We start from the raw sequence: 27,404 nt of genomic DNA on the forward strand, positions 1-27,404 counted from the left end.
AGTGATTATAGAATATACTTGTGTTTGTACACACACACGTGCACTAATATTCTTCTGTGTAGTCTTCTATGAGAATTGCAAATGTGTTAGTTCAATAAGACATAATTAAGGAAATCGTACAATATTTGATCTGAGCATCCTTGTTCCAGAAGCTGGTGGTAGGTAGTCCCAACCAACGAAACTGGCGGGGTATTCTCATCGCGCTGCTGGTTATTGTGGCCGTTCTTGCGCTGATAGTCACATCGGTGGTGCTCTTAACACCACCGGATGAGGGGCCAAGAGTGAAAGGCAGACGGCTGAAGATACAAGACTTACTGACAGATGAACTGGTACCCGTCCGGTGGAATGGAACGTGGATATCTGGTAAGTAAATAAGTTATATTGAAGTACAGATTTTGTTTGGATATTTTTTGTATTGTTATTATGATCTGAGAATTGGCTGAGAAGTCAAATTTTAATTATTTCTTGTTAGTTCACTGAATTATCTTAAATAATGATATTGCACAGAATATAAAAAAAACGTAAGGTTGTTTTTACTTCCATAAGAAGATTTTAAACCACTCGCTTGACTGTAACAAGTTCAGTTCAAAGCTCGAAGTATTAATCTCGTAAGCCTGTGAGACCTGAGTCTTGTAGTTTGTAATATCTAAGATTGAAATTACAATTTATAACAAAGATTAGTTGATGCATTTAAGCAAAATAAACAAAGCAAGTTTAGTTTATTGAAAAATATTTTTGCTGAAATAATCTATGACTGCGCTGAACACACGAGAATTATCTTAGTTATTCTTTTAACAGGCATGTCGAGTTTGAGTACAATGTTTTTATGTCGAATTTTTATTTCTCAAACTAAATAAAAAAATTACAAATTAGACAAGAAGATACTTGATGCCTCTTCAAGGTTTGTATTTCCATTTCTAAACTGTTTGTAGATTTTGCTTTTGCCGTCGTTAAGTATAACGCCTCAGCGTAATTTTGTATTTTTGATAGGAACTCGATTTGAATGATCATTTACTAGTTTTAAATTTTAATTGATTTAAAGTATTTTAAGCCACAATAAACGGTGAAAAAATTGTGAACTTGCAAAAGATATTATATTTAATAAAAATCTTTCTTAAATATATAAAGGCCAGCTATAAAATGCCTGAGTGACTATAAAAGCATTAAACTGCAACACAAAATCTTTAAAGAAAACCTATTCAGACTTCAACGGAACTTTTAACGAAAAATAATATATTGATTCTTTGCTAGGAGGCTGGGATTTTCAAATATTTATACCTTAATATGGTCCCTTACTTCTTACATAACCATTTTCATCGCTGAAGGAACAATATAATTTGCCAAACACGGTAGTACTTTTAATGAAGATGATGTGCAGTATTTGTGTGTTTGTTAGTGTCGAACTCTTGGTTGATAGATTGAGAGTTATTTACCTATTTGGATCAATTTGTTCATATAGTTTGAATTTCGAGTGTTGTTTTAATTATTTTTTCTGTTATAATACTTATTAAATTTCTTTTTTATATATGGTGGTGGTGGTGGTGGTTTTTTATATTTTATAACTTGGTGGTAGGGCTTTGTGCAAGCTCGTCTGGGTAGGTACCACCCACTCATCAGATATTCTACCGCCAAATAACAGTACACTGTATTGTTGTGTTCCGGTTAGAAGGGTGAGTGAGCCAGTGTAATCACAGGCACAAGGGACATAACATCTTAGTTCCCAAGGTTATGGCGCATAGGTGATGTAAGGAATGGTTAATATTTCTTACAGCGCCTTTGTCTATGGGCGGTGGTGACCACTTCGTATCAGGTGGCCCATATGCTCGTCCGCCAACCAATGCCATAAAAAAAAATGGTAAATATGGTTCATAAGTATATGTTAAATCATTTACTTTTTTATTTTCAATAGGCTGATATGATTGTAAATGGTCATCGCCAGCCATAGAGCATTCTAAGAAATATAATCGATTCTATACATCGCCAATGTCCTACCAACTTTGAGAACTAAGATGCTATGTGCCTAGTACCTGTGAAAACGGTATCACACAAACTTCAAAATGGAACATATGTACATAATATGTAATGCCTGAAGACTGGGTACTTGGTACCCAAATAAAGGGGGGCTTGCACAAAACTCTACCATTTTGTAAAATTCTTTCTTTATCCTATCCGTGTCCTATTATATTTGGTGGCGTTACATGTCTTTCCATTCTCCTCTATTCATCTTATCGCTAACATCCATCTCTCTCATTTCCCTACTCACACACTCCATCCATGTTTTCTTAGGTCGTCCTCCTCTCCTCCATCCCTTTACGCTTATCACGTTAAATTACTAGGCACTTTCTCCTTCAAGATTTAATAAATATAAATGAGCAGTAGTATGCTATTTAATTTAAAAAATCTGCAAGTGTCTGTTACTGAAAAGAGTATTTTAGTAATTACTTTAAATATAAATAACCTTTGTAAATAATACCCAAAACGATCCGGATGGGGTATCTAGCATAGAATAAAAGATGAATATTTGCTTAGTTTGCCTGATTCGACATTTTCCCTCGTGACTCCCTTCAACACCGCATATTAAAACGGATTAACACAATTTTACATATTTGAGCGCACACTCATCGGATAAAAAATGTTGGTCTCGACTGAAGATGATTCGTTCAAATCTGCTAATACTGCTTCACTTGCACGTGTGTGTTGAGTTGGTGTTTTACTTGGTGATCGGTCTTTGCACAAGCCCGTCCGGGTAGGTATGCCCCACTCATTATATATTCTCCCACCAAGCAGCAATACTTAGTAACGTTCTATTCCAGTTTTAAGGGTGAGTGACCCACTGTAGTTACAGGCACACGGGCCATAACATCTTAGTTCCCAAGGTTGACGGCACATGTGGTGATGTAAGAAATGTTACCATCAGATGTCCCATTTGCCTTGAACTATTTATTTCATATTTAATGTATATAGTTAATTAATTCATCATTCATCATAACATTTTCATCAATTATGTATTTTCATAATTGGAACCAATAATTTTCTGTTAAGGTTTATGTGTTTTCACCACTCGTTTCTTGTTGCATAAGCTGTGATCAAGATATCATTGATCAGTGATTAATCACTTTAACCTAATTTTTAAATGTTCATGTTTATCCTTTAAAATCTATTGACTTCACTAATGTAGTCTTTTACGTGTTTTGATCTTAATAATAATTATTTATTGAATAATTATTTTGTGAAAAGTTCTATACCTTCGGTGTAATTAAAAATAGTATTTAATTGCTATGAAATAATTCATTACAGAAAATAATAATAATCTACTTATTAATAATAAAATTATAAATATATAAAGTAATTTCTTCTTTGTTCAGCATCACTGGAAAATTTACAAATTTAAACATTCACATCTAAAATATGTAACAAATTAAACTTATAAAATACGATAAGGTGTGAAGTTATATTTCGAGCGACTTGGCACTCAGTGAGCTGTTTAGTGAGAAACTTCATCATATTGCAATTTTTAAGTCAACCTGGTCGCGCGTCATAAAAATCATTTTCCCCTTTAGGGATGAAGATTCGTTAAATCCGTTCTTAGTGGAGGCAACTTATAAGTTTGTAGTGTAAGTGTTGTTGTTGTATATTGTTTATATATTTTGGCGACCTCCGTGGTCGAGTAGTGTGTACACCGGTTTTCATGGGTACGCCACTCTGAGGTCCCGGGTTCGATTCCCGGCCGAGTCGATGTAGAAAAAAGTTCATTAGTTTTCTATGTTGTCTTGGGTCTGGGTGTCTGTGGTACCGTCGTTACTTCTGATTTCCATAACACAAGTGCTTTAGCTACTTACATTGGGATCAGAGTAATGTATGTGATGTTGTCCAATATTTATTTATTATTGTTATTATTATTATATATATATATAGATTATTGCCTCAAAATCAATTGCTGTCAATATAATATAATAAAAATCAAGTCTCAAAAACACCCGTACGTAATATAAAATAGATGCTTCCTCCACAGTATGGAGTGAACACAGAAAATTCATTTGTAAGAATATTGTCTCGCTCTATCTGAGTTTTGGCCTCTTTCTAGATCTCTAGTGTATTTGAGAATTGCTTATACTTCAATAACGGCTACCGTATTGAATTTAAAATTGTATATTTTCAATTTATTTTTATTTGAACACGTTTCATTTCAAATTGAAAGTTATAATTATTTGTAATATAAATTTTATTGTGAATGAATATACTATTTTTTATGATATATATAGGCAGACGGGTGAATGAGCCATCTGATGATATGTGGTCACCATTGCCCATAGAGATCGGGCGCTGTTACCCTGGGTCATTGGGTCACTCTTCAAACCGGAACACAACAATATTAAGCATTATAATTTGGCGTTAGAATATATTATGATGAGTAAGTAGTACGGATTTGGTATACGGTTTAATATTAACACACTGATCTTTTTTGGCATAGTCAAAAAATCAAAATACTCTTTATTCAAGTAGGCTTTTACAAGCACTTTTGAATCGTCATTTAACAAACTATTTAAAGTAAAGCCATTTAAAGTAAAAGTTGACACTCAGATTTTAATACTATTTCTTTATTTTGACAATTGGTTAACACAGACAAAGACAACCGCGCCGCGCGTGCGCCGGTTTTTCGTAGAATATTAGTCTCGTATGCATTTCCAATTATTGTAGACACTTGCGTTAGGGATATTGCCTTGGTACTATAGTTGTCATGCGAAAAAATAATTAGTAATTGTAAAGTATGCTAGTAATATATTTTAAGTAAAAATAATAAAATATAAAAACGCCAAAAAGTATAAAAGAAAAATGTAAAAAAAGGATATTGTAAATAAAAAAATATATGTTTTCAATATTATTTTATATTACATAAACTCTATCATACATGTTACTTTGTGCAAGCCCACCTGGTTAGACACCACAATATATGCTACTCACTAATAGCAATACTTAGGACTATTATTTATTTTTTATTGGTTACCGACCAGTTTTAACAATTGGATTAACAAAAGTTGCATGAGGTACAACAGGTGGAATTAGCTAAATCAATGATCTCTTCCAGGCTACGTTTGGGCAGAGGACTGGTTGTAAAATAAATGTGCGAAGGGGTACAATTATTTTGAATTCTGATTAAAAAAAATTCGCGTGAATGTGTCTTGGGACGCCCGACAGAAGTGATAACTTAAACTAATCGCCGTGTGCGTAAAAGAAAGGGAAGCCATGCAGACTGGCGCCGTAACGCGTTACGTAACGAAACAGCTTACCCCCCCATAAGAAGTTATATAACTTCGAAATTATACTGTATGTATTATATATATATATACCAATTACATGTTTCCAGACTTGATAAAACGTTCGTAACGAACAAATCAAATAAGCAAAACAATTATTTTATTTTATATAACTTATATTATTTATGTTCAATTCAGAGTTGATTGAATTGAGGAACTTTTTTCACGCTTGTATTTATTTAACAGCACCTGTTACGAGGAGAATGTGTGTATCAAATCTCGTAAAAGTCTTTTAAACCATTGTCACTTAACCAATTGCGTTGAAATTTGCTCATACTTTTGCTACTGTTGACAGCACTACCTCGTATATTAAATGTCAGCTTAAAAAAATAATAACCAATTCAGATGAATTAATTTGTCTTAATACTAAACGCTCATTGGTCGTCTCTGACGTCATCGACTGCTACCGACCAATGATAATTCAGACTAGAGATAAATTGGTAAATTCGAAGTTAAGCTGGAATTAAATTTTATTAAATACTGCCAAATTCTATTACTATTAGATATTTTTATTTACGTAATTAAGAATTTCCATAGTTAATAAATAAATATATAGAATATTTTGTTCGCTAAAACATCCTATAAATTATTTAGCATAAGACCATCCAAATACTTGTTATTATTAATAAATATAAGCACTTTCAGCTCATCAATACACCGCCTACTCGTATTCACCATCCAAGCAACAGTGTAATATGAAATTCACGTGTAAACGCTAAGCCAGTATATTTAAACATGACAAAACATTTTCATTATTAACTCGAGAACATAGCCTATGATATATAGTATGTAATATCGCATAGTATGAGTACAAAGAAGCCACTTGCAAATGTATACACTGCTTAGTAAAGAACGATTTATTGCCTTATTAGTAATAAGAGAAAACAGAAACTTTTCAACCACTTTGCTTCATTGCATTTTGGTACAGAAGTGATATTTTTATTCGACATAAATGTTTTAAATTAGGAAAATTTTGGGGTTTTTGCGCGGGATTGAACTCGCAGTCTTCGATTTAAACTTACGAGATTTATTCAGTAGGCCTGTGCAGTTCTTTGTATAAACAATTTATAATTTTAAATAAGATACACATTTAATTTTCATCTTGTATAGCTTAATTTAATTCAGTATGCATTTATAAAATGACCCCATTTTGGAAGAATGATTTTAAAAAATATATCGTTTTTGTATAGATTATTAAATTAAATGCTTAGCATACCCCGAATCCATTATTTAATTAAACTGGAACCTAGATAATGAATTCCACGCCGTCAGGACTTGCTCATAGCAATCTTTACTGAATAGAGGCGAAAGGAAATTGTGTAGCCTAATACACGAGCAACGCTTCCCTCTTTGAGTCTAGACTTAAATGTGTCAGATTTTCAAGTAACATAAATATATTACATAATTTTTATATAAATTATTAATGGGTCATATTATTGAGATTTTAACAAATCTTTACGTTTATGGGTTTCAAAATATATACAAACTCGGTATATTTCCACACCAGTTTCACCACCAACACATTTTTAAACCAGATCGGTACATATTGAATGTCAAGTTTGAATAAATATTTATAGAATAGTATAGGAAAGACATAATTTATTGTATTATGTCAAACCTTTGTTTTATGTCCAAATCAAATCAATATCCTGTTTTCAATATTGAATATGTATTCAATATAAGAAGCCTTACAGTTACTTATTGATTGTCAAATTAAAAATAGCCACTGGTTTGTAACATAAAATACTCTGACCTGAGAAGAACCGACGGAAGAAAGACAGCGGCTATTATTTTCTTTGTAAATTTGTGATTGCTGACATACTATATTAGATGCGATCGTTTCGTTTCCAAAATGTGCTATCAACAATGAACTCACTAATTGTATAATGACCTTTTACACATAAGTTAATAATTATAATTTTTTTGATTTGGCATTATAAGCGTCTGTTGTAAAATCGTATATGTTGCCCCACCAGTAATGGTCACTATAATTAATATGTCAATGCTAGGAAAATACCTCCTCTCATCGTACAGGGAGGTTTTGGAGCTTAATTCACCATGCAGTCAGAATTGTTAAGAATGGTTCAGATACAAAAAAGTTATATCCTTCAGCGCTAAGGCAATATTTTTTTACAAAAACAAATTCAACACTTGAAATCTCAGCAATATTTAGACGTATTCGAACTCGAGATCTTCGGCTAAATTTGACGCGTTTAAACCAATATACCACAGCACATTTGTTCGTCTATCGAATCATTCATTCATTTGATATGTGATACACATTACAAATAGAAAAAATAATCTTGTAATATTGATACTCTGTTAGATTATAGTAACAGCCTGTGAATTTCCCACTGCTGGGCTAAGGAGACCTTGTCCTTTCCCTTTGAGGAGAAGGTGTCGAGCTCTTTAGACCACGCTGCTCCAGTTGGTGGATACACAAACAATTTCGTTGAAAAAAGACACATGCTGTTTTCCTCACGATATTTTCGTTAACCGCCGAGCATAAGATGAATTATAAACACAAATTAAGCACATGAAAAATCAGTGGTGCTTGTCTGGGTTTAAATCCACAATCATCGGTTAAGATGCACGCGTTCGCAGTTGGATTAATAGGACATAAATATATATAAGAACGATATAATAATAAAACCTACTGTATCCGAATTGCAAGGAGTCTTTGATCAGTGAAAACGGGCTGATGTTAATAATAATAACAGGAGAAAGAATAACGATTATTCCCTGCCGGGACGAATACCTCAAAGAACGAAATATTATCGTAATAAGACTAGTAACTATATGTCTTTGTGTATTTAACCACGTTTATCGTATAATTATCGTTTATAATTTGGCTTTTGTAAGTATTTCGTTATTTGCGATTTAGATTTATTAATATGTATCACAATAATAATTGTATTAATAAATATATAGTATTACTACTATTACAAACATATAATTCGTATGTTGTGTAGTGTATGTGTGTAATAGTAGTAATATATATAAATAGTGAAAGTAACTGTCTGTCTTTCGGTTGCTCTTACACGGCCAAACCACACGAACAAATTTAAATAAATTTGGTTGAAACTATCTTGAATTCCAAAGAAAGACATGGGCTTTTTTACTCCTAACTCTTGCTGAATAATCACTTAAACGCGACCGAAGCTGCAGACGACAACTAATTTTATATAAGTGTAATATATTTAAATCAGTTGCTCTGTGTGGTAAATAGCAAAAAATTAATAGTAAAATAAAAAAGCCCGTATTACTCACAAAACATTCGAGTATTAATAGTTAGAGGTAATTATATAAAGTTCTTAATTCTATATATTAATATTTATACTATTTAGTGTTCGTATTTTTAATCAGTTTTTTTTTAATGGAATTAGTCTGCAAGAACCATTTTGCAGGTAAAGGCCTCCTCCAATTTGTGTCAATCCTCTCTCGACTTTGCAGTTTGCATCCAATTTGGTCCCGCTGTGTGCATGATTTCATCCTCCCATATTTTACGAGGTATTCCTTTTTTCCTCTTGCCTATCGGTCCTTTCCAATTTGTAACACCTTTAGTCCATCTCCGATCTTGAAGGCGCGAAAGGTGGCCATTATAAATTAGTGACCCACCGATATTTTTTGTCAATAAATATCGAACGCAAATAATATTTATTTTTTAATCGGATCTTGGCTTAAACAAATAAGCGTACTCTCCAAATTCAACTTCCATTATTATTCTTTTCCTTTTCTCATGCATTTTAGGATCCTCGTAGACGAGTTTTACGCGAAGTAAAATCCGAAAAAAGAACACTCGGATTTAGTCAGCTTCACAAACAATGTCTCTGTTTCAGATGGCCATTTCGATGTTGCGATCCCTTATCCCTCACCTCAGTATAGACTAGTGATTTACGACCCTACAGTCTAGTCTACTAGCAATAATTTTCAGGATTTTCTTAGAGATGGGGACGTAGCCAAGTATATTTTTAGTTTTTTGCGTTTTATTTTCATGTACGCGACGGAAGTATAATTTTTGCGTATTGAGTGTTTCAACAAAATGTTACAAAGTTACGTTGCACACAAATTTAGTGTGGTAATAAAAATTATATCGGCACTATTAACTGATCAAAATGAATCAATACGACAGAAGGCCTTTGCTCAGCAAATACTTTTAATTATAAAAAAAAAAAAAAAAAATTATAATAGCAGTATAATTGTATCAAGAATCTCTCCAATATTCTTTTTTCAAATACTCGATGCCATTTACCTGTTCCTCGCATGTACATATCGTTCGTCTTGTTTACCAATGCTAATGGTTCGCGAGTTTGTTTTTTCAAACGATCAAAGAGGAACCGGGAAAGATAGTGTTTCGTTTGCATTACGTAATTTCAAACGTCGTTTGATTTGTAGATGTAGTAATAAGATTTACTTATTCTTTCTACAGACAGCTGTGTTCATTTTTTAATAACGAGAACGCCTATTATATTTCTTATCAGGCTCGGTATCTAGATCGGTAATGACCTCTTGATTTTGTTTTTATCACATCAAAATATTATTTATTCAGGTTTAAAGCTACTATTCGGAAAGTAGATTCTACCGAGGAGAAGAGATATGTGTCACCTGATGGTCAATGATCACGACCGTCCAAAGGCATCTCTGATGTAATAATATGAGATATTCGCCGTTCCTTAAATCACCAATGCGCCACCAACTTTATGTCCCTTGTGCCTGTAATTACACTGGCTCACTCACCAAACCGCAACACAACAATACAAAGTATTGCTATTTGTTGTCCCATTGGATATAAAATATGAATCTTAAAGGAAGTCTATTTTATAAGTACAGTGCAAGCAACTCTGTTGTATTCCTCTTCATAAAAGTTGTCGACGTCACTCGTAAAACTTAACAAAAGCTTCTATTTACCCTGTAATTTATTTCATTGTTAATATAATCACTTTACTTGGTGGCAGGGCTTTGTGCAAACACATCTGGGTAGGTCCCACACACTCATTAAATATTCTGCCGCCAAACAACAGTACTCAGTATTATTGTGTTCCGGTTTGAAGTGAGTGAGCCAGTGTAACTACAGGCACAAGGGATATAATATCTTAGTTCCCAAGGATGGTCGCGTATTAGCGACGTAAGGAATGGTTAATATGTATTTTGGGCATTATCTATGGGCAGTGGTGACCACTTACCATCAGATGACCCATATGCTCGTCCGTCTACTTTTATCATCATATAATAAACTCTAGCGACCTTATTTACCACGATACATAATATTTTTACTTTCTTACTTTGCATAATATCTTTCAAACTACTGATCCATTATGCAAAGTGCTAACGGCAATTTGGTGTATGGATAACACTTAAAACTAATTTGTAATTAATATTTTAATGGGGTCTACTCTCAATGTGATTAATTGTATTTATTGTTGTGAATATTCGAAGATTTAAGAAAATATGAGTATGTAATACAGAGTACTGTTTGGCGGTAGAATATCGGATGAGTGAACGATACCTACCCAGACAGGTTTGAACAAGTCCTACCATCAAGACCGCCAATTAAATAGATCAATTAAATGAATACATGTACATAATGTATAAATATATTGATTTAATAACTAAAATGTGAAAACCTTGTGAAGAAAAAAATCAGTATGTTTACATTGACGAAAGTAGTTGCATAACCTAAATACGATATACGGAGATCATCCTAGGAGACACGACCGAGTCGAGGTAATTAACGGGCCTAGGTATCTAGGTCGCCCATATCTAGAGTGCTACAAGGCATGTCATCACTGGAACGACTCGTGTACTTTGTTGTTTTATGCACGCTTTTTATTTACTTTTTCTTGACGTCGTAAAAACTAATAACAATTATTATATAGTATCTAGGTTCAATTTTTATTTGGAATCTATATGTTAGCGAGTTTTTAATCAAGTCAAGATTACCTTTTAATTAGTTTTATAAACAAATAAATTAAAAGTAAGAAAAACTTTTTAAAAACAAAACTTTATAATTATTTTATTATATAAAGAAAGAAATAAACTATTACACTAAAACATTGACTGTTAACTTATAAGACAATTTCACATTTGACATAATTTATATGAATGAATTAAAAAACATATCCGCCATCTTGGACGTTCCGCCATGCAGGATTTAGAATGACGTCACACAGTTAACCATGCATTGTCATCCAAACTGAACTTGTACACAAAATTTCGCTTAAAGATATTTGCTTCTAAATTGACTTGCATGATTTCACCCGTACATACTTACATTGCAACTTGAATAAAAGTTTGTAAAGATGTGTCGTGGGAAAGCGTTGCTTTGGCTATAATATATTATATATTAAATAACAGACAATGTAATAAATCTACAACGTTAGAGAATGATTAAATTAGGAATACCATGTGATTTACAATAACAACAAAAATAAATTTATATAATATTAAATAAAACGGTATACAATAAAGAATAACGGTAGAAATACAAAGAGAAGAGAAATAGGGGGAAAGGGGGGAAAGGCATAACGCTTTTTCCTTACGTGACGATTTTTTTTTTATATATATTGTTCGGGTAGACTCCACTCCATTTGCTAGTTAGTGGAAGTGGAGTCCAAACGCGAAGACGACTAGTACAGTCAGGTAGAAGCTCACTGCACCAGTCACCCTCGCCATGCCGGCCCGCAAGATGCCTCTTCACGCCTCGTTTGAAAACCCAGGTCACTCTACTGTAAGTCGCATCGATTCAATAAAAATAAAACTGGACTAGGAAGAAGTATTATACATTATTATATATATACAGAAGACATTTCCTGAATTAATAACTTAAAAATATTTTTTTTTAATTTCAAAATACATTACCTCTATATTTTCTTTAACTTAATGTGACATTTTATAATTATAGCCTAAAGTTTTAATCGTAATTAGTACAGTAATTACCGCGTTGTATTAATCCCTTTTATATCAACTTTATAAACACGTATTATTTAATTTTTAAAATATTTTCTGCCTCGCTCATTGACATTTTTATTGACATTTTCATAGACATTTTCTCTGTGGAACCAGCTTTCGCCGGCGATTTTTCCGAACCGATACAACTTGTGAACCATCAAGAAAAGAGCGTACTTCTTCCTTAAAGGCCGGCAACGCATCTGCAAGCCCCCCGGTGTTGTACATGGGCGGTGGTAGTCACTTTCCATCAGGTGCCACCTATCATATAAAAAAATAATAATATGAAAATTATTTTTTTATTCAGGCAATATATATTCTCTGATTTTATACAAACAAGCTGTGTTCGATTATTAAATATGAATATCTGATCACTAGTGATGTCCAAATATGAAAGACTTAAAAAAGAGCGCCATTATTTCCGTTACTCAAAGATAAATTAAGTTAAAAACATTTATGATTGATCGTTTCAAACAAAGGCACAATCAAATATTATAGAAGGATGGAAACGAACTAAAATATCAAACGAAAAGTTAAAATGAGACAGTAATAGCTTTCAGCGAAGACGATTGTATTCTGCCTTTCCGTGTCATTATATTGAAGAAGTTCTGCTTCGACTTCGTTTGTGGACATTGAATCTAGATACTAAGTTTATTTCGTTTGTTTCATACTCAACTTTAATGTGGACTAGTGTTAATACTATGGACTGTTATTATTATTATTTTTATATAAATTTAAAATAGATAGGATAAACATTGACACTGTACTGTGAAGAATTCATTATCACGTACATTGCCAATAGAACTTTGGAGGCTAAAATTTAATGTCTCTAGTGTAGTTTTAAATAAATAAATAAATAAATAAATATAAATATTGGACCATATCACATACATTACTCTGATCCCAATGTAAGTAGCTAAAGCACTTGTGTTATGGAAATCAGAAGTAACGACGGTACCACAAACACCCAGACCCAAGACATCGTAGAAAACTAAAGAACTTTTTCTACATTGACTCGGCCGGGAATCGAACCCGGGACCTCGGAGTGGCGTACCCATGAAAACCGGTGTACACACTACTCGACCACGGAGGTCGTTAAATCGTCAAAGTGTAGTGTAACTACAGTTCACTTGCTCACTCACTTTTTAAATCGGAACGCATCAATACTAACTATTGCTGTTTAGTGGTAAAATATCTGATGAGTAGATGTTACCTAACCAGAGGGGCTTGCACATAGTCCTACCACCAAGTATATATTTAACTTTATATAAGATATAAAGTTATATATTGTATTTAAATTTATTTTTATCTTGTTTTTATAATTCTATTGGCCGTTCTACCTTACATGGCGTCACCGGGTGAAACTACTCAAACTTTTTTGAAATGAAAATTACTTCCTGTGATTGTCTCATATGAGATCGGTACTCTAGTCTATTCGTGCTAATAACTATAATAGTTCTACATATAATTTAAAAAAAAATGTCTTACCTATGTGTACGAATCGTTTTCTGTTAAGCGATTTACATAAATTATACGCCGACAGCACAGCCAAGATTAATTATTAATAATTAGCATTAGCATTAGCCTCCTCTCCTTTTTTTTGAAGAGAAGGTTTGGAGCATATTCCACCACGCTGCTCCAATGCGGGTTGGGGAATACACATGTGGCAGAATTTCGTTGAAATTATACACATGCAGGTTACCTCACGATGATTTCCTTCACCGCCGAGCACGAGATGAATTACAAACTCAAATTAAGCACATGAAAATTCAGTGGTGCTTGCCTTTGGTTATGGTTTGAACCCGCAATCATCAGTTAAGATGTACGCGTTCTAACCACTGGGCCATCTCTTTTGAAGATTAATTAATATATCATTTTTCATTCCGCTACAGTCTAAAATGTGGCTGCTAATCGAATTTGATAAATGGGGTCATTACCTTCGTAAAACAACCCCAAATGTCAGAGGTGGGCGACGATATCAGAATCGAAGGGCCAGAACGTTATCGCCAAATCGTAAAAACAGTTACGGGCCATTACCGTTTTTTGTTGGGTCAACCGAACTTCCGTCAGGTTAGTGATGTTATGATTGGTGTTGCGTGTTTTGGGATATATTTGTACTAAATAGAAAATAAAATAATTGACATAATTTTTATTCTCTGATGGAAATGTTCCATGCAAACCCAGATGTATTAGTTTACTTAATAACGTAGAAGGACATGGTGGCAGGATTTTGTGAAGCCCATCTGGATAGTTACCATTAAGAATTTGTGGGTGAGCAAGCCAGTGTAACTACAGGCAAAAGGTACAAAACATATTTGTTCCTCAGGCCCGCGGTGCTTTGAATAGGTAAGGGGTGGGTATATATATATATATATGTACAATTTTAGTTATTTGAATTTGACTTTGACTTTGAAATAGGATTCCCTATCCATTGATGCTTAGTATGTCCTCTTCAGCTGTTACGTCATACATAACAGCCTGTAAAAGGTGAACTACTAATCCAACGCAGATTAACGGATTGACATCTATAAAATCAAATCCAAAGAATATTTTCGTTTTGATTTTGTATAAGATTTTCTTTTAAGTAAGTTCGTAAGTAAATAATTAAATACAAAGCTAGCCACATGGTTGTAATGTAGGTATATAAATATAGAACTCAGTAGTTACTCTCTAAATAAATGTCCTTAACCAAAACTAAATACCTATATTTTGTTCCACAATATATTTGACTAATATGAACATTTTATTAGCGAAATTGAACGTAAATAGACTCATGGTTATAATAGTAATAATATATATTATAATAAAAGGAAATTATATAAATGCTTGATATAACGCGATCCAATATTACGTTGACTGGTGGACTTATATAATTATGTATATTGCGAGTGATAGCCTCAATTCAGTCTTCCATTATGTTAGCTGGCACGCCATTCATCGTCACGTCTTTATAATATTGCGCGGGAGAACGCGCTCAGTGGTCGTTTGGCAACGTTGATTTTTTTATTGTTTACATTCAAAGAATTTACATTCCATTATTTTAGAAATTCTGACATTTATAATTATTTATGAGTGACAATTATACAATTGTAACTATTGATAATTTTGATAAAACACGAGCTGTAGAGGCATTCTGTAAGAAAGTCGAAACTCACCGCAGGAAACGAGCGTTAAATGTCAGAATGTGATGACATGATATGTGATATTGACTGGACTAATTATAACATTTATAGGATACACGTATCAAAATGGCGCATCACCGTAAGACGGTTGTCAAAATTTCATGTCAGTGAGATTCGAAAATCTTACAGAATCACACTGCTGTTTAAGAAAATTAGCTAAAAGAACCTTTTATATCTTTCAGTAAAAAGTCAAAGTCAAATTAAAATAAAACTCTACAGGTACGTATCGTAAAATATTGAAAAATTAACGCTACTCTCACATAGCCGTCCGTTTTACAGGTTCGTATACTTTTTTCGGCGATGACGTATGTTGTTGCACGACGGAGAACAGACGAAATCGAGTCTCCAGTAAAAAATACCGATTCGACAAAATATACACCGGTCCGTTTTACAGGTCCGACAGTTTGAATACAATAGCCGTATGATGATATAGTGATACTATTACGTACGTGTAACTGAGTTTTGTAATTATTATTATAGACAACCGTACGTATCATTTTCTGAGACTTCAAGATCGATGAGTTTCGAGTTCGCTCTTACAGAATTGTACTGTCGATGAAGGTTTTGAAAGCGAATAAATAAATCAGCTCTGCTATCAATTTATTACACTAATAGAGAAAAGCAAAGCGGCCTCGTTAATAGTCCCCGAACACGCGCGATACAATGTGAATCTTCTTAGAATTTTTTTTTTTTTTTTTTATTTATTTATAAGGTTTGCTAGCGATTTTTACATCTTTTCATACTTAACTAGTTACATCTTAAATTATAATCATGCTCAGCGTATGTAAAATCATATAAAAGCAAACACTACATGCATTTAAAATTCCATTCATTAAAAATATTAGTTACGATAAAAAGTCTAAAAACGAGTTAATAACAATTTACAACAAAAAAAAAAAACATAACAACGCAAATTTATACATAGTAATATAAATATAGCTTTCCATCATTAACAAATTTAAATTATATTTCAATTCAAATATTAATTATTTCATACATTTTAAAATTAATAAATATTTTAGCTTTTAATCTTTAACAATTTCTATAATTTTCTAGACCAAAAAAAAAAAAAACATAAATTTACTTATAGTACGTTATAAAATTCATTAAATATTCTATTTCAATCAAAATTACATTAGTATTTAATAAAAAAAATAATTTACAATACAGTGATTTAGAATGACTTCATTAATAAAATAGTGAAAATGAAATTAAACAAGAAATAATTCATAATTATAAAAATATATCATGCAAAACAGAATAAAAACAAAGTATTTATCAGTATAACAGAAAAATAAGGAATTTAATTAGTTTAAAATTTAAATAACAATATAATTTAAGTAATATAATCAATATAATTCCCTTAATTGATTTAATAATGTAATAAAATTAATTTAATTAGTAAAACGTGAATCATTACACTTGACTGGCTAGGTTGACAACTACTTTACGAAAGGCATCTGGCGGATATGAGTTAATATCAAGAAATGTTTATCTATGACCACTATAAAGGTAAATTAAAATTATAATAGGCTTACATCATTTATATTTAATTATTTTTCATCGATTTTTTACTAAGGCAATTCAATTCCTACACAACACTATTTATAGATGCAGCTTCTATGAAAAAGCATCAATAGCTGAATATAGATTATTTATGGTTTAAAAAGCAAAATATGTTGATAAATATGAATCATTCAATATTCATATTTGTCATTCAACAAAACAACATTCATTGACAGCCACACACAAACAAACACGGTCCACAGAGAAGTGAATACTAATTTAATTGTGTTTAATTTCCAATGTAACTGAAATATTAGAAAAGATTAACTACTGAATTGCTTGACAGTTTTTTTTTTGGTAACATCAACATAATGAAACGGCGATAGCTTAACATTACATTTAAACTTGTAGAATGACGATTCAAAAGTTCACGCAAAAGCCCACATGAGTACTTTGCTCATGTTTTGATTTGATTTGTGGATAAATGACTCTATTTTGACGTTTTTCGTACCATTTATGAATACGTGTGTTTTTGTAGTTCTGTTGTAAATTTAATTGCTATTTTTTTTAGGAAAAAAAGAACGTATGTTGATACCAAGGCTGAAAGAACTTGACGTTCAGAAATGCTTATATTTGAAGCGAGCCGCCAAGATGTTTAAGTGGCTCTTCAATCTTGTGTGAATACCGAGCCTTTGAATTTAAAATTACGTAATTATAATTCAGCTCGGTTTAAATACGAAATATTACTGTATACAATTTCGTTATATTTGTATTATGTATGTAACTCATTATTATGTGCTTCTAGCTTTGCTTTTGATATTATTTGAATAAAGAATATTTTGATTTTGGTTGATGACTGGTCTAGAAAACTCTGTCAAGAATATTGAGATAAGGCGTGACTGTTACAACTAACCTCTATGCTAAAATCTATGTGTCTCAATTTTCTTAATGGAAAAAAAATGCATATAGTTGTTAATTTCAGGGTTCTAAACATAAAAATAAAATAAAAAAGATGGCGCATGTGCGATATAAGGAATGTTTAATATTATTACTGTGAAAATGTCTATGGATGCTGGTTCTCACTTCTGATAAGGTCAATTTTTTGTCCGTTTACCTCGACTAAGAAAATATCGTGTCCGCAGAGAATAGTGGCATGAATGTAGATGAATGCGGAATTTCTTTATCGAATTGCAATTTTGGGTACAAAATAACTTCCTGTCACGTATTTAATATATTAGCAGTCGTTCAGTACTACTACTTTAAGGTTGAATTGTTCAACTGCGACGATGTTAAGATACAATGTGGAATTAGAGACGAATATTTACGCTACTTTCCGCTACAGCATTTAACACCGCTGCGCCTGTTTCTCCGACAGAAGACAATTGGGTCTGTCCCGGTTCTCCGGAAATAATTTTCTTTAAAACAATCACAATATTTGAATTGAAATTAGTTTCCATGTAGTAGTAATTCCAGGAGCTATCATTATATTTTGCAAAAATAACAGATATTAGTTTAGTGGCCATTGGAGCAGACGAGTCCAAAAGGAGAGAACGCGGAATGTCAAAAAAGGAATTGTACCATGCGGACTTATCACCTGATGATGGTTTACATATATTGACGGCACCTTAGTGTGACGTATGTCCAACCGTGCACTGCGATTGGCTATTATTATTAAAAATATTTTCGATATGAAAATTAAACTATTTAAAATTTATTTATATTTCAAAACTGGTCCAATTAACATTGAACACGCAATTGCGCGATGAACTTGCATCAAAGCTATCTTCAAATCATTATTGCTTTCGATATCGGCTGAATTGCACTTCGGTTTTATTATCAGCGTGAATGCGTCCCTTAATTGTTGTGAACCGCAATTCAAATGATCCAGTCGCCTGGCGCGCTGCCAAATTAGATAAACATGGTATTTTTAGAGTCGACTGACTAGACACTTGCGGTTTTACCCACGTGTTGTTACTTATAATAGTCCGTTATGAGAATGCTTAATAAACTATTCGTTTAGACTTAGATAAACAAAATTTATGTAATTGGAATTGAAAATTGGTTTTGAAGAGAATTTTTACACGTAATTAACGTGTTTATTTCTACTTCTGGATACTAGATGGCGTTACGTCAGATCATCGATTTTTTCTTCATCGTGGATGGATGGCAAGATTTGCTTTTTGTTTTATATATTGCATCGGAAAGATACGTAATAAATGTGGTTTATATGTAAACATTAGTAAAATACAGAATCCTTAAGATCTAGTGAGCTACTTCTTGAGAACTATATACACATGTGGTTATATATAAATAGTCTTGATACTTTACAAAATCTCATCACAGAACTAAGTATGTATTTTTTTATTTATCTTGTAAAAAAATATTTTTTTCTTTGTATATTTTGATACAAAGAGATCGAATTAATTTAGCTAAAAAACCATGTTACTCCACATAATATGCGACTAAAAAGTATTTAATATGAAGTTATGAAAAAACAAATATTTTTCCACCATCATATTAAAATACAAATAAATTATAGCAATATAATCTTAAAAATATATCAAAAGAAACCAGAGAAGTTCCGAAAATTATTGTCAACTCACTAATTTAATTTTATCTTTCTTTTCCTAATAAAACTGTCTTCAAAGTTAAGATGTTACAAATATTGAGGTTAGTATCGCTTATTTTTAAATATATTAAAACTGAAACAAAATTTTCAATGAGTTTGTATCTGGGTATCTCGAATTCCCAGATGAAACTACTAAAATGACAGTACTATTGCAACAATTATAGTGATGGGAGCATTCTTGTCAAGATTAATGTTAATTATTCTACAGAATTTGTTTGTTCATTTTTTAAATAAGTGATGAGAGTACCTTGGGGTTTTGATTTTATTATATTATTTTGTCTTATAAATTAGGACAATTTTTATCACCATAAACATTACAGTACAATCATATTATATAATAAAAATAATAAGTGCATCTCCTTCTCAGACAACGGCGAAGTTACGGACAAAAACTAGTAGTACATTATGTCTGCACTGCATAAATACAACCCGTTAGTTATAGGAAAACAGCTACACTTTGTAATTTACCATTCATAGACAAACGGTATTATCGCCTAACAACAATATTTTGTGTTCCAACATTTCGATTTGAATGCTTAATGAGCGAATAATCAGGCACCAGGATACATAGAGTTCAAGTTTGCCAGCGTTTTGCAATGTATGCTAATCCTACAGTAGAAATGTATACAAGAACCCTTTCCAGTTACCTTTTTATTTAGTGCAAGGAACCCCTGGAATAGGAAAGGATATACCTATAAATTTTTAAAACAATCATCCTAATACCAGGAAATAAAGTCAGCAAGAGCAGGGAATTTGAAGCCATACTGACACTGATGATTCAAAAAATAAACGATAATATTTCATGAAAACATGTTAAAATTTTTAAACACATTTTTAAATCCGTTTCTAACTTGAGTTTGAAGGCATCTCTTCTTCCTAACCACCATTTGACTTCAGCTGCCATTATGCTTGTCAGGCGCTCTTTCATTATAAAAAACGATAAAAATTTTAAGAAGTAGAATTAATAAAAACTCCGTAAGTATGTTTCACTAGTCTACAGTACAAAGAGATATTCGAGACTTAGTAGCTGGATTTTATTTAATCAAATTTAAATAAATATATTTTTATTTCAAGTTTAGACCCTTAATATTATTTTCTTCCAGTGAGATAATACCTCTGTTGGCTTCCATTACAAAGTCGGAACGAAAGAAAATTAATAGTGAGTTGTTGAAGTTTGCTTAGAATGCTTAGCGACGGCCGCTGTGTTTATTAAATTCCTAAAGCGTCTCGTTTATTTTAAATGTTCTCTAGTCCATTGTTCAAGAATAAATTTAATATACCAGATCTACTACTTCAGTTAGAGGTAGAAAGCCACATGCCTTCTATAGTTAAATGATAAACGAATAGTCAAATAATAAAAATAAGTAACCAATTTGATAATTTTTTTTATTGTATATGTAGGCGAACGGACTATTGACCCATTTATGGATGAGAAGGGCCGAAGATCGGGCTCAGTGGCGCGCCTTGGGGGAGGCCTACGACCAGCAGTGCAGTAATACAGGCTGACCATGATGATTATGATGAATGGTAAGTAGTCACCACCACCCATAGACATTGACGCTGTAAGAAAAGTTATATAACAAATGCGATCTTGAGAACTAAGATGTTTTGTCCATTAAATAAAATCAAATTAAAAATATACTTTATTCAAGTAGGCTTTTACAAGCACTTTTGAATCGTCATTTAACAAACTATATTAACTGAAGCTACCACCGGTTCGGAATCTAGATTCTACGGAGAAGAACTGGCAATAAACTCAGTAGTTACTCTTTTTCAACATTAAAAAAATCAGTCATGTTAGTTAAATACAATTATATATGTATGTAATATGTCCTGCCTGGAAGTCAACGAGTATTAACTCCACGCTTTTTTATCATCTGTATAATCTTGTATTGAATAAAATACCTTCTTTACCATTGTATGTTTTTACAATTGATTTGAATTTATGTAACGGCAAAGTTCAAAATGTCTGTGCCTGTTACACTGGCTTACTAACCCTTCAAACTGAAGTATAACAATACTGCTGTTTCTCTCTCATAATCCTAAAAAATGGCAAATCCGCGATTAACAGACAACGGCTTTCAGAGAAGCAGAAGTGTAAGCACTGGCAGTAAGAATTCATTGTTACTATACAGTTATGTTATCAATATACTAATGGACTTATTTAATAGACATTCTCTGGAGTATCCTAAAAAAATGATAACTAGATTATTTTTATTGTCAATGTATGTAACCAACCAACAATATAAGACTATTTTTATTTATGTTAAAAGTTTAAATGTGTTATCCAATACAAATTTCTATCGATATGCTTAATTATGAGTTGCATTTGTGTTACGTACAATTTTAGCCAATACCATCAAGCATCCGTGCCCATTGACCAGATACGTGGACAAAAGCGAGTTCTAGCAAATCGCTACGAACATAGGGTTGTTTTAATTGTTCCGTATATACGTGTCAATATTTACACATTTGATTAGAAGTAGAATAACAATCCATTAATGTCCTATCGTTAAGCTTTAACGGAAGCCTTGGTCGGGTCAGGAAGGTCACATACACAGACTATCATTTTTATCTTGAGAAGATCATTTTTTTTATAAACCTACATAAAAATAATCGGATAATCTTACCACAAGGGCGAATCCTAAAAAAATTTACGAAAACCTCAACTTTTCCATTTTAAAGTCAGTAGTAAATGAATTTATAAGTAGGTATTCAATTTAATAAATCTGCTGATCAGATACTCGTAAGTGATAAAAATAGCTTAGTAGATTTATTTTACCGAGAACCTTATCAACAATGCTTTGAACTTCGCGAAATGTCTTAAGTTCAACTAAAACTATAAGTTATCAGAAATCATCTGAGTATGACTGAAGGCACAGCTGGTTCAGATGGCTGGAGCGTGGCTGAAGTTAGTTTTATTACTTCGTATATGTGTTTTTGTGATAATGGATCCTTCTATGGACATTCTCACGGAGTTTTATTATACCATTATTTTTAGCTTTAATTGTTAAAGATAAAATAATAAGATAAAATTTTCGACAATTTTCACGCGGATACTCTGTAAAAATATATCTGAAATTTATTAGAGTACTGTAATCGTTTAATCGCATAATTAAAATACTTATGGAATTTGATAAGAGGAAAGACTACGTAGTTTCTTTCAGATTTTTTCTTAGTAGAGTCTGTCTGCTTTGAACTTCAAATTTGATTTTATATTGTAAAAAGGCGATTCAAAAGAAATTGCGAGATTATATTTTATTTCTTAACTAGTTGAATAAAGTACATTTTCATTTTACATTTTGATTCGAATGACCAAATTCGAAAAAACCGTAATGATTACTCCTATATGTAATATGTACAAAATGTATAAATGTTAAAAAAAAAAAGTTAAATTACATAGAAATGTTACATCAATGATAGCCTGACACCAGGTCAGTCAATTTAAATATTTTTTAGGATCATATTCGTTAAATAAGCGCTTGTTTTTTTAGATTGCATGTAGTATATAATTGCAATTTACAATAACTGTTGTTAAACATAGGTCGTTTAACATTTAAATTATAAATTCATTTGTTTTTGTCAAAAACTATTGATCTATAATAATATTAATAAAACAACATTTTGAAAACAAGCTATTTATACAGAAAATTTTATGTTACTACTGTTACCGTTGAGGAGGTCGTTCCTCTGGAGCAAATGCTGAATGGAAAAATTGGTCATCTAACCAACAGAATGCAACATCTGCGGAACCGAACCAACATGTAATATTTGAACCCCGGGGGTTTGAAGAAGTAGTTTTAATTTGGCTTACAAAATTTAACCTAAACATACAAAAATTGCAAGTTAAACAAAAGCTTGTAAAACATAAACTCTACTTATAATCGTCTTTTCATCCTCCTGCCCTTATCCCAATTTTACTTGGGGTCGGCTTCCATACAGAAGTATGGAATAAAAAGACATGCATCTTCCCGTCCTGGGGGTTTGAACCCAGGATTAGGATTTGCGGCCTTATATCCACTAGATAGATCGTCACTATTTTGATTAGGAAAGAAGAAGATACAACATTTTTTTAACTTATCACCCTCTCACGTCTAGAAGTAAGGTTGGATGTGGTCAGGCGTAAGCTTAAAGTAACTTTAGAACGTACTCGTATATAATTATTATTAATGGTAGAAGTTTTGTCGCAATAAAAGAGGAAATCTTTAACATATTCATAAACATTGCATTGAGTCTTATTTAAAATGATATACAGTCCCAGTGCTCCAACTTGTTCCTTTGTTTTTATATCTCGAACAAGAGATCTCTCTCATAAATTCACGTAATAAAACTGTATCAAACCGCATATAACCCATTCGGGGCATCTGTTGGACGTTGAACTATTTGTGATAGCTATAAGAGCTCTTGGAATTTTTAACGGCATATTATCGATTTTATTAGGAAACTAGCGGATATTTACGATTTCTCCAAAGTCAGATAATGTATTCTGCGCTTGATTTTTCAAACCTACCCAATATAAAATCTTAGTTATTCTAAACCAAACTTAAACATATAACTTAGTCAATTAATAAATTTAAATCTTATTAAAAAATCGTTTTTAAATAAGGTATATATCATATAATTCAAAACAAGCGTCAATAGCGCAATGGGTTACGGGCCACCTAGCGATGTAAAAAGTCGCAGGATCGATCCTGACTCCTTGAGCTATTATCGTCCCAACTCCTAACACAAGTGATAAGCTTAAAAGGAGGGGTAAATAGGAATAATTGACTGAACTATAGGAAGGACATAGCCTACTTTTTTATACCTAACACCTGGTGAATATACCCTAAAACGAACAAAACCGCGGGCGACAACTAGTAGATACATATGATCACTACACATCAGATGGATTCATTGTCATTGTGTCTACATTCATTAATTAAAAGAAAAACAAAACAATTCTAACAAAAAAGGATTAATGAAATAATAAATTGTTAACTTAATGACATTTTCATTATAATATCCTAATATATTACGAAAATTATTATAATAATTGTATTAAATTGGACTGGAGAACCCTGAAATGTTTGAAAGGAAGGCTTGCGATTTAATTAAGATTTGTGATACCGATTGTATTCCAATTTTTCGTTTATAATTGAACAGTCAAGTTTAATCTTAATTCTAATTGAACGGAATCATGGTAAGTCTATAATCGTATCATTGAAAATAAATTAGTTATATTTCAACTCGAGTGAAAAAATCTCGGTCAACAATTTATATGTTTCAATTGAAAACTAGTGCTCGCTCGTTGGTTGAAAACCGACCGCCATTAATTGCTAACAATAACATAACTTTTAGTCTAAGAGCCAGTGTTCCGCAGACTTACAGTATACATAGTAGCAAACTCCATACCAAGTATACTGTTTCACCTGCCGTTGGGGAATTTTGAAGTTAAAAATTGACATTGGAAACGTGATCGCAGCATGTCTGTCTGCATCTTAAAGTATATAAAAAAAATTAATACATAAGCAGCCCGTAAATGTCCCACTGCTGGGATAAAGGCCTCCTCTCCCTTTGAGGAGAAGGTTTGGAGCATATTCCACCACGCTGCTCCAATGCGGGTTGGCGGAATACACATGTGGCTGAATTTCGTTGAAATTAGACACATGCAGGTTTCCTCACGATGTTTTCCTTCACCGCTGAGCACGAGATGAATTATAAACACAAATTAAGCACATGAAATTTCAGTGGTGCCTGCCTGGGTTTGAACCCGAAATCATCGGTTAAGATGCACGCGTTCTAACCACTGGGCCATCTCGGCTCGATGAAAAATTAATGGCAGACACTTATTTCGGTTCCTACTATATTTTATATAATTTAAAAATGCTTAAATTTTATACAATTTTGCGTTATTTCAGCAAAGTTTAAATTTATATATAATATTTGTAATATATACATATATCTATCTATCACATTAATTTGAAAGATAGAAAAATAAGGATGAACTGGACATTACCTTTTTTACAATAAGCAACCCAAATGACAAAAAAACGTCACAGTTTAACTTTGACATGACGTGTGCTGTCATTGACAGTATGAACGGAAACTATGAATGTTCCATATTCGTGTGCGTGTGTAATGTTTTTTTTATTAATTTAACGTATTTCTAATGCTTCTTTAATTTTTTATTATATAAAAACTGCTTTATATTTTATTTGTACTATTATATTCAGCGTGTTTCAGAGAAGGTTTTCGGCTAAGCATTATCGTACCCACAGTTAGCATCGTCCGGATCTGCTGGTATTATATACAAAATATTAGGTTTTTGCGTTCCTTACCCGTATAAACTGTAACTGTGCCAAATTTCGTAAACCGTACGAGAAATTTTCATTTAAAAGGTTACAAAGTTTGACGCATTAATATAAATATATTTCAATCTACATAACTAAAAATTAAGTGTTGTCGGTTGGGAAGCGCATCATTTGAGAACTATTTTTTTTTTATTGTCGAATTAAATGCAAAGTTACCTCCGGAAGAGAGGGAAGATTCCACCGAGAAGAACCAACAAGATACTCAGTACTCATTTCCACTAATTTAATTACAGAGTATGAAAATAAAGTATAATTAAATTTGTAAATTCCCTGCCTAGAAATTAAAATATATATATATATATATATATATATATATATATATATATATATATATATATATATATATGTCGAATCCTCCGCACGTTCGGGCTCAGTTCGCTCCTCCTCCATTACTCTGTGCTTCAATTCCACCGTTATCGGACTTCCCAATCTTTTTATTTTTTCCACGACAAACAAAATCTCTAATAACAAATGAATGAATGACAGCCCCATCCAAAAATGCAGTGTTGCCGTTTTTCAAAATCGATTTCCCCTTGACAGCAACACCGAGGCATAGATCTTGATCGTATTAACAAACAGCGTTGCTCGATCTTCGACATATATATACACCCCTTTTTATAATAAACTTAATCTTATATTCAGTAAAATATCGTGATATTTTTTTTTTAATAGACCAATAATGATGATAATAATTCGAATTATATTTGTAGGGGACGAAAAATTGCAATAGTTGCTCGTAAAATCTGGATATACGGGAAAACTGATCAACTTTTTTGTATTGAGCGATAATTTGACAAGAAAACAAGTAGCAATCTAGTCAAACCATTGAAAATTAAATTAAATAAACAAAGACGAATATTATTTCATAGAAATAAATTTAGATTTTTCAGCTGAAACAATATATAAATGATTTAGAAATCCAAATGAACGTCGAGTCTAAATTAATATTCCATTCAGGCGTAGTTCTGGAATAAATTTTATTTGAACGCTAAAATCATTTTTGTTACAAAGGCCTATTAATCAATTTTATATGAAATTATGATTATGAGATGTTCCAATACTAGGCAAAGTATTCTCTCAGCTTTTTGTGTGTTGAATTCGAAATTTGAAACTGCTAATAAAATAACATTCTGTTAAATTATTATTAAGAAATTAAATTTGCGATACATTCATGTATGACTTTAGGAGTACAATTTTAGGGATGATTTGTAAATAAAACGTCTAACAGTACGTTATCTTTCGGTGAGATATAATTTAACTGAAATTCATTGATATGCACTGATATCATAATTTTCATACAGTTTACAAAATGGCTCGAATTATTATAAGCTGACGGTCCTTACAAATTATCCGATTATACATACATACTATACATACATACTACTAGTAGATTTTATATACCGTATTGCTTTTATTTAATGTCAGGTGTTAGGCATAAAAAAGGAGTTGGAGTTCCAGCTTGCTTGACATCAAA

At 32.1% G+C, this 27,404-nt stretch overlaps 1 protein-coding gene across 2 annotated transcripts in view; it reads left to right on the forward strand.

The window, feature by feature from the left end:
- Nucleotides 1-27,404, forward strand: part of LOC125073581 (inactive dipeptidyl peptidase 10) — a 162,743-nt gene that overhangs the window by 50,013 nt on the left and 85,326 nt on the right. Inside the window, exon 2 of one of the 2 annotated variants that reach the window (XM_047684454.1) lies at nucleotides 153-363. In XM_047684454.1, coding sequence (XP_047540410.1) covers nucleotides 153-363 — 211 coding nt within the window. Of the gene's footprint in view, nucleotides 1-149; nucleotides 364-27,404 lie in introns of both variants that reach the window. The other variant, XM_047684453.1, reaches the window with a different exon arrangement.

The sequence above is a fragment of the Vanessa atalanta genome, chromosome 24 (genome assembly GCF_905147765.1).
Source record: "Vanessa atalanta chromosome 24, ilVanAtal1.2, whole genome shotgun sequence".
Classification (NCBI taxonomy): domain Eukaryota; kingdom Metazoa; phylum Arthropoda; class Insecta; order Lepidoptera; family Nymphalidae; genus Vanessa; species Vanessa atalanta.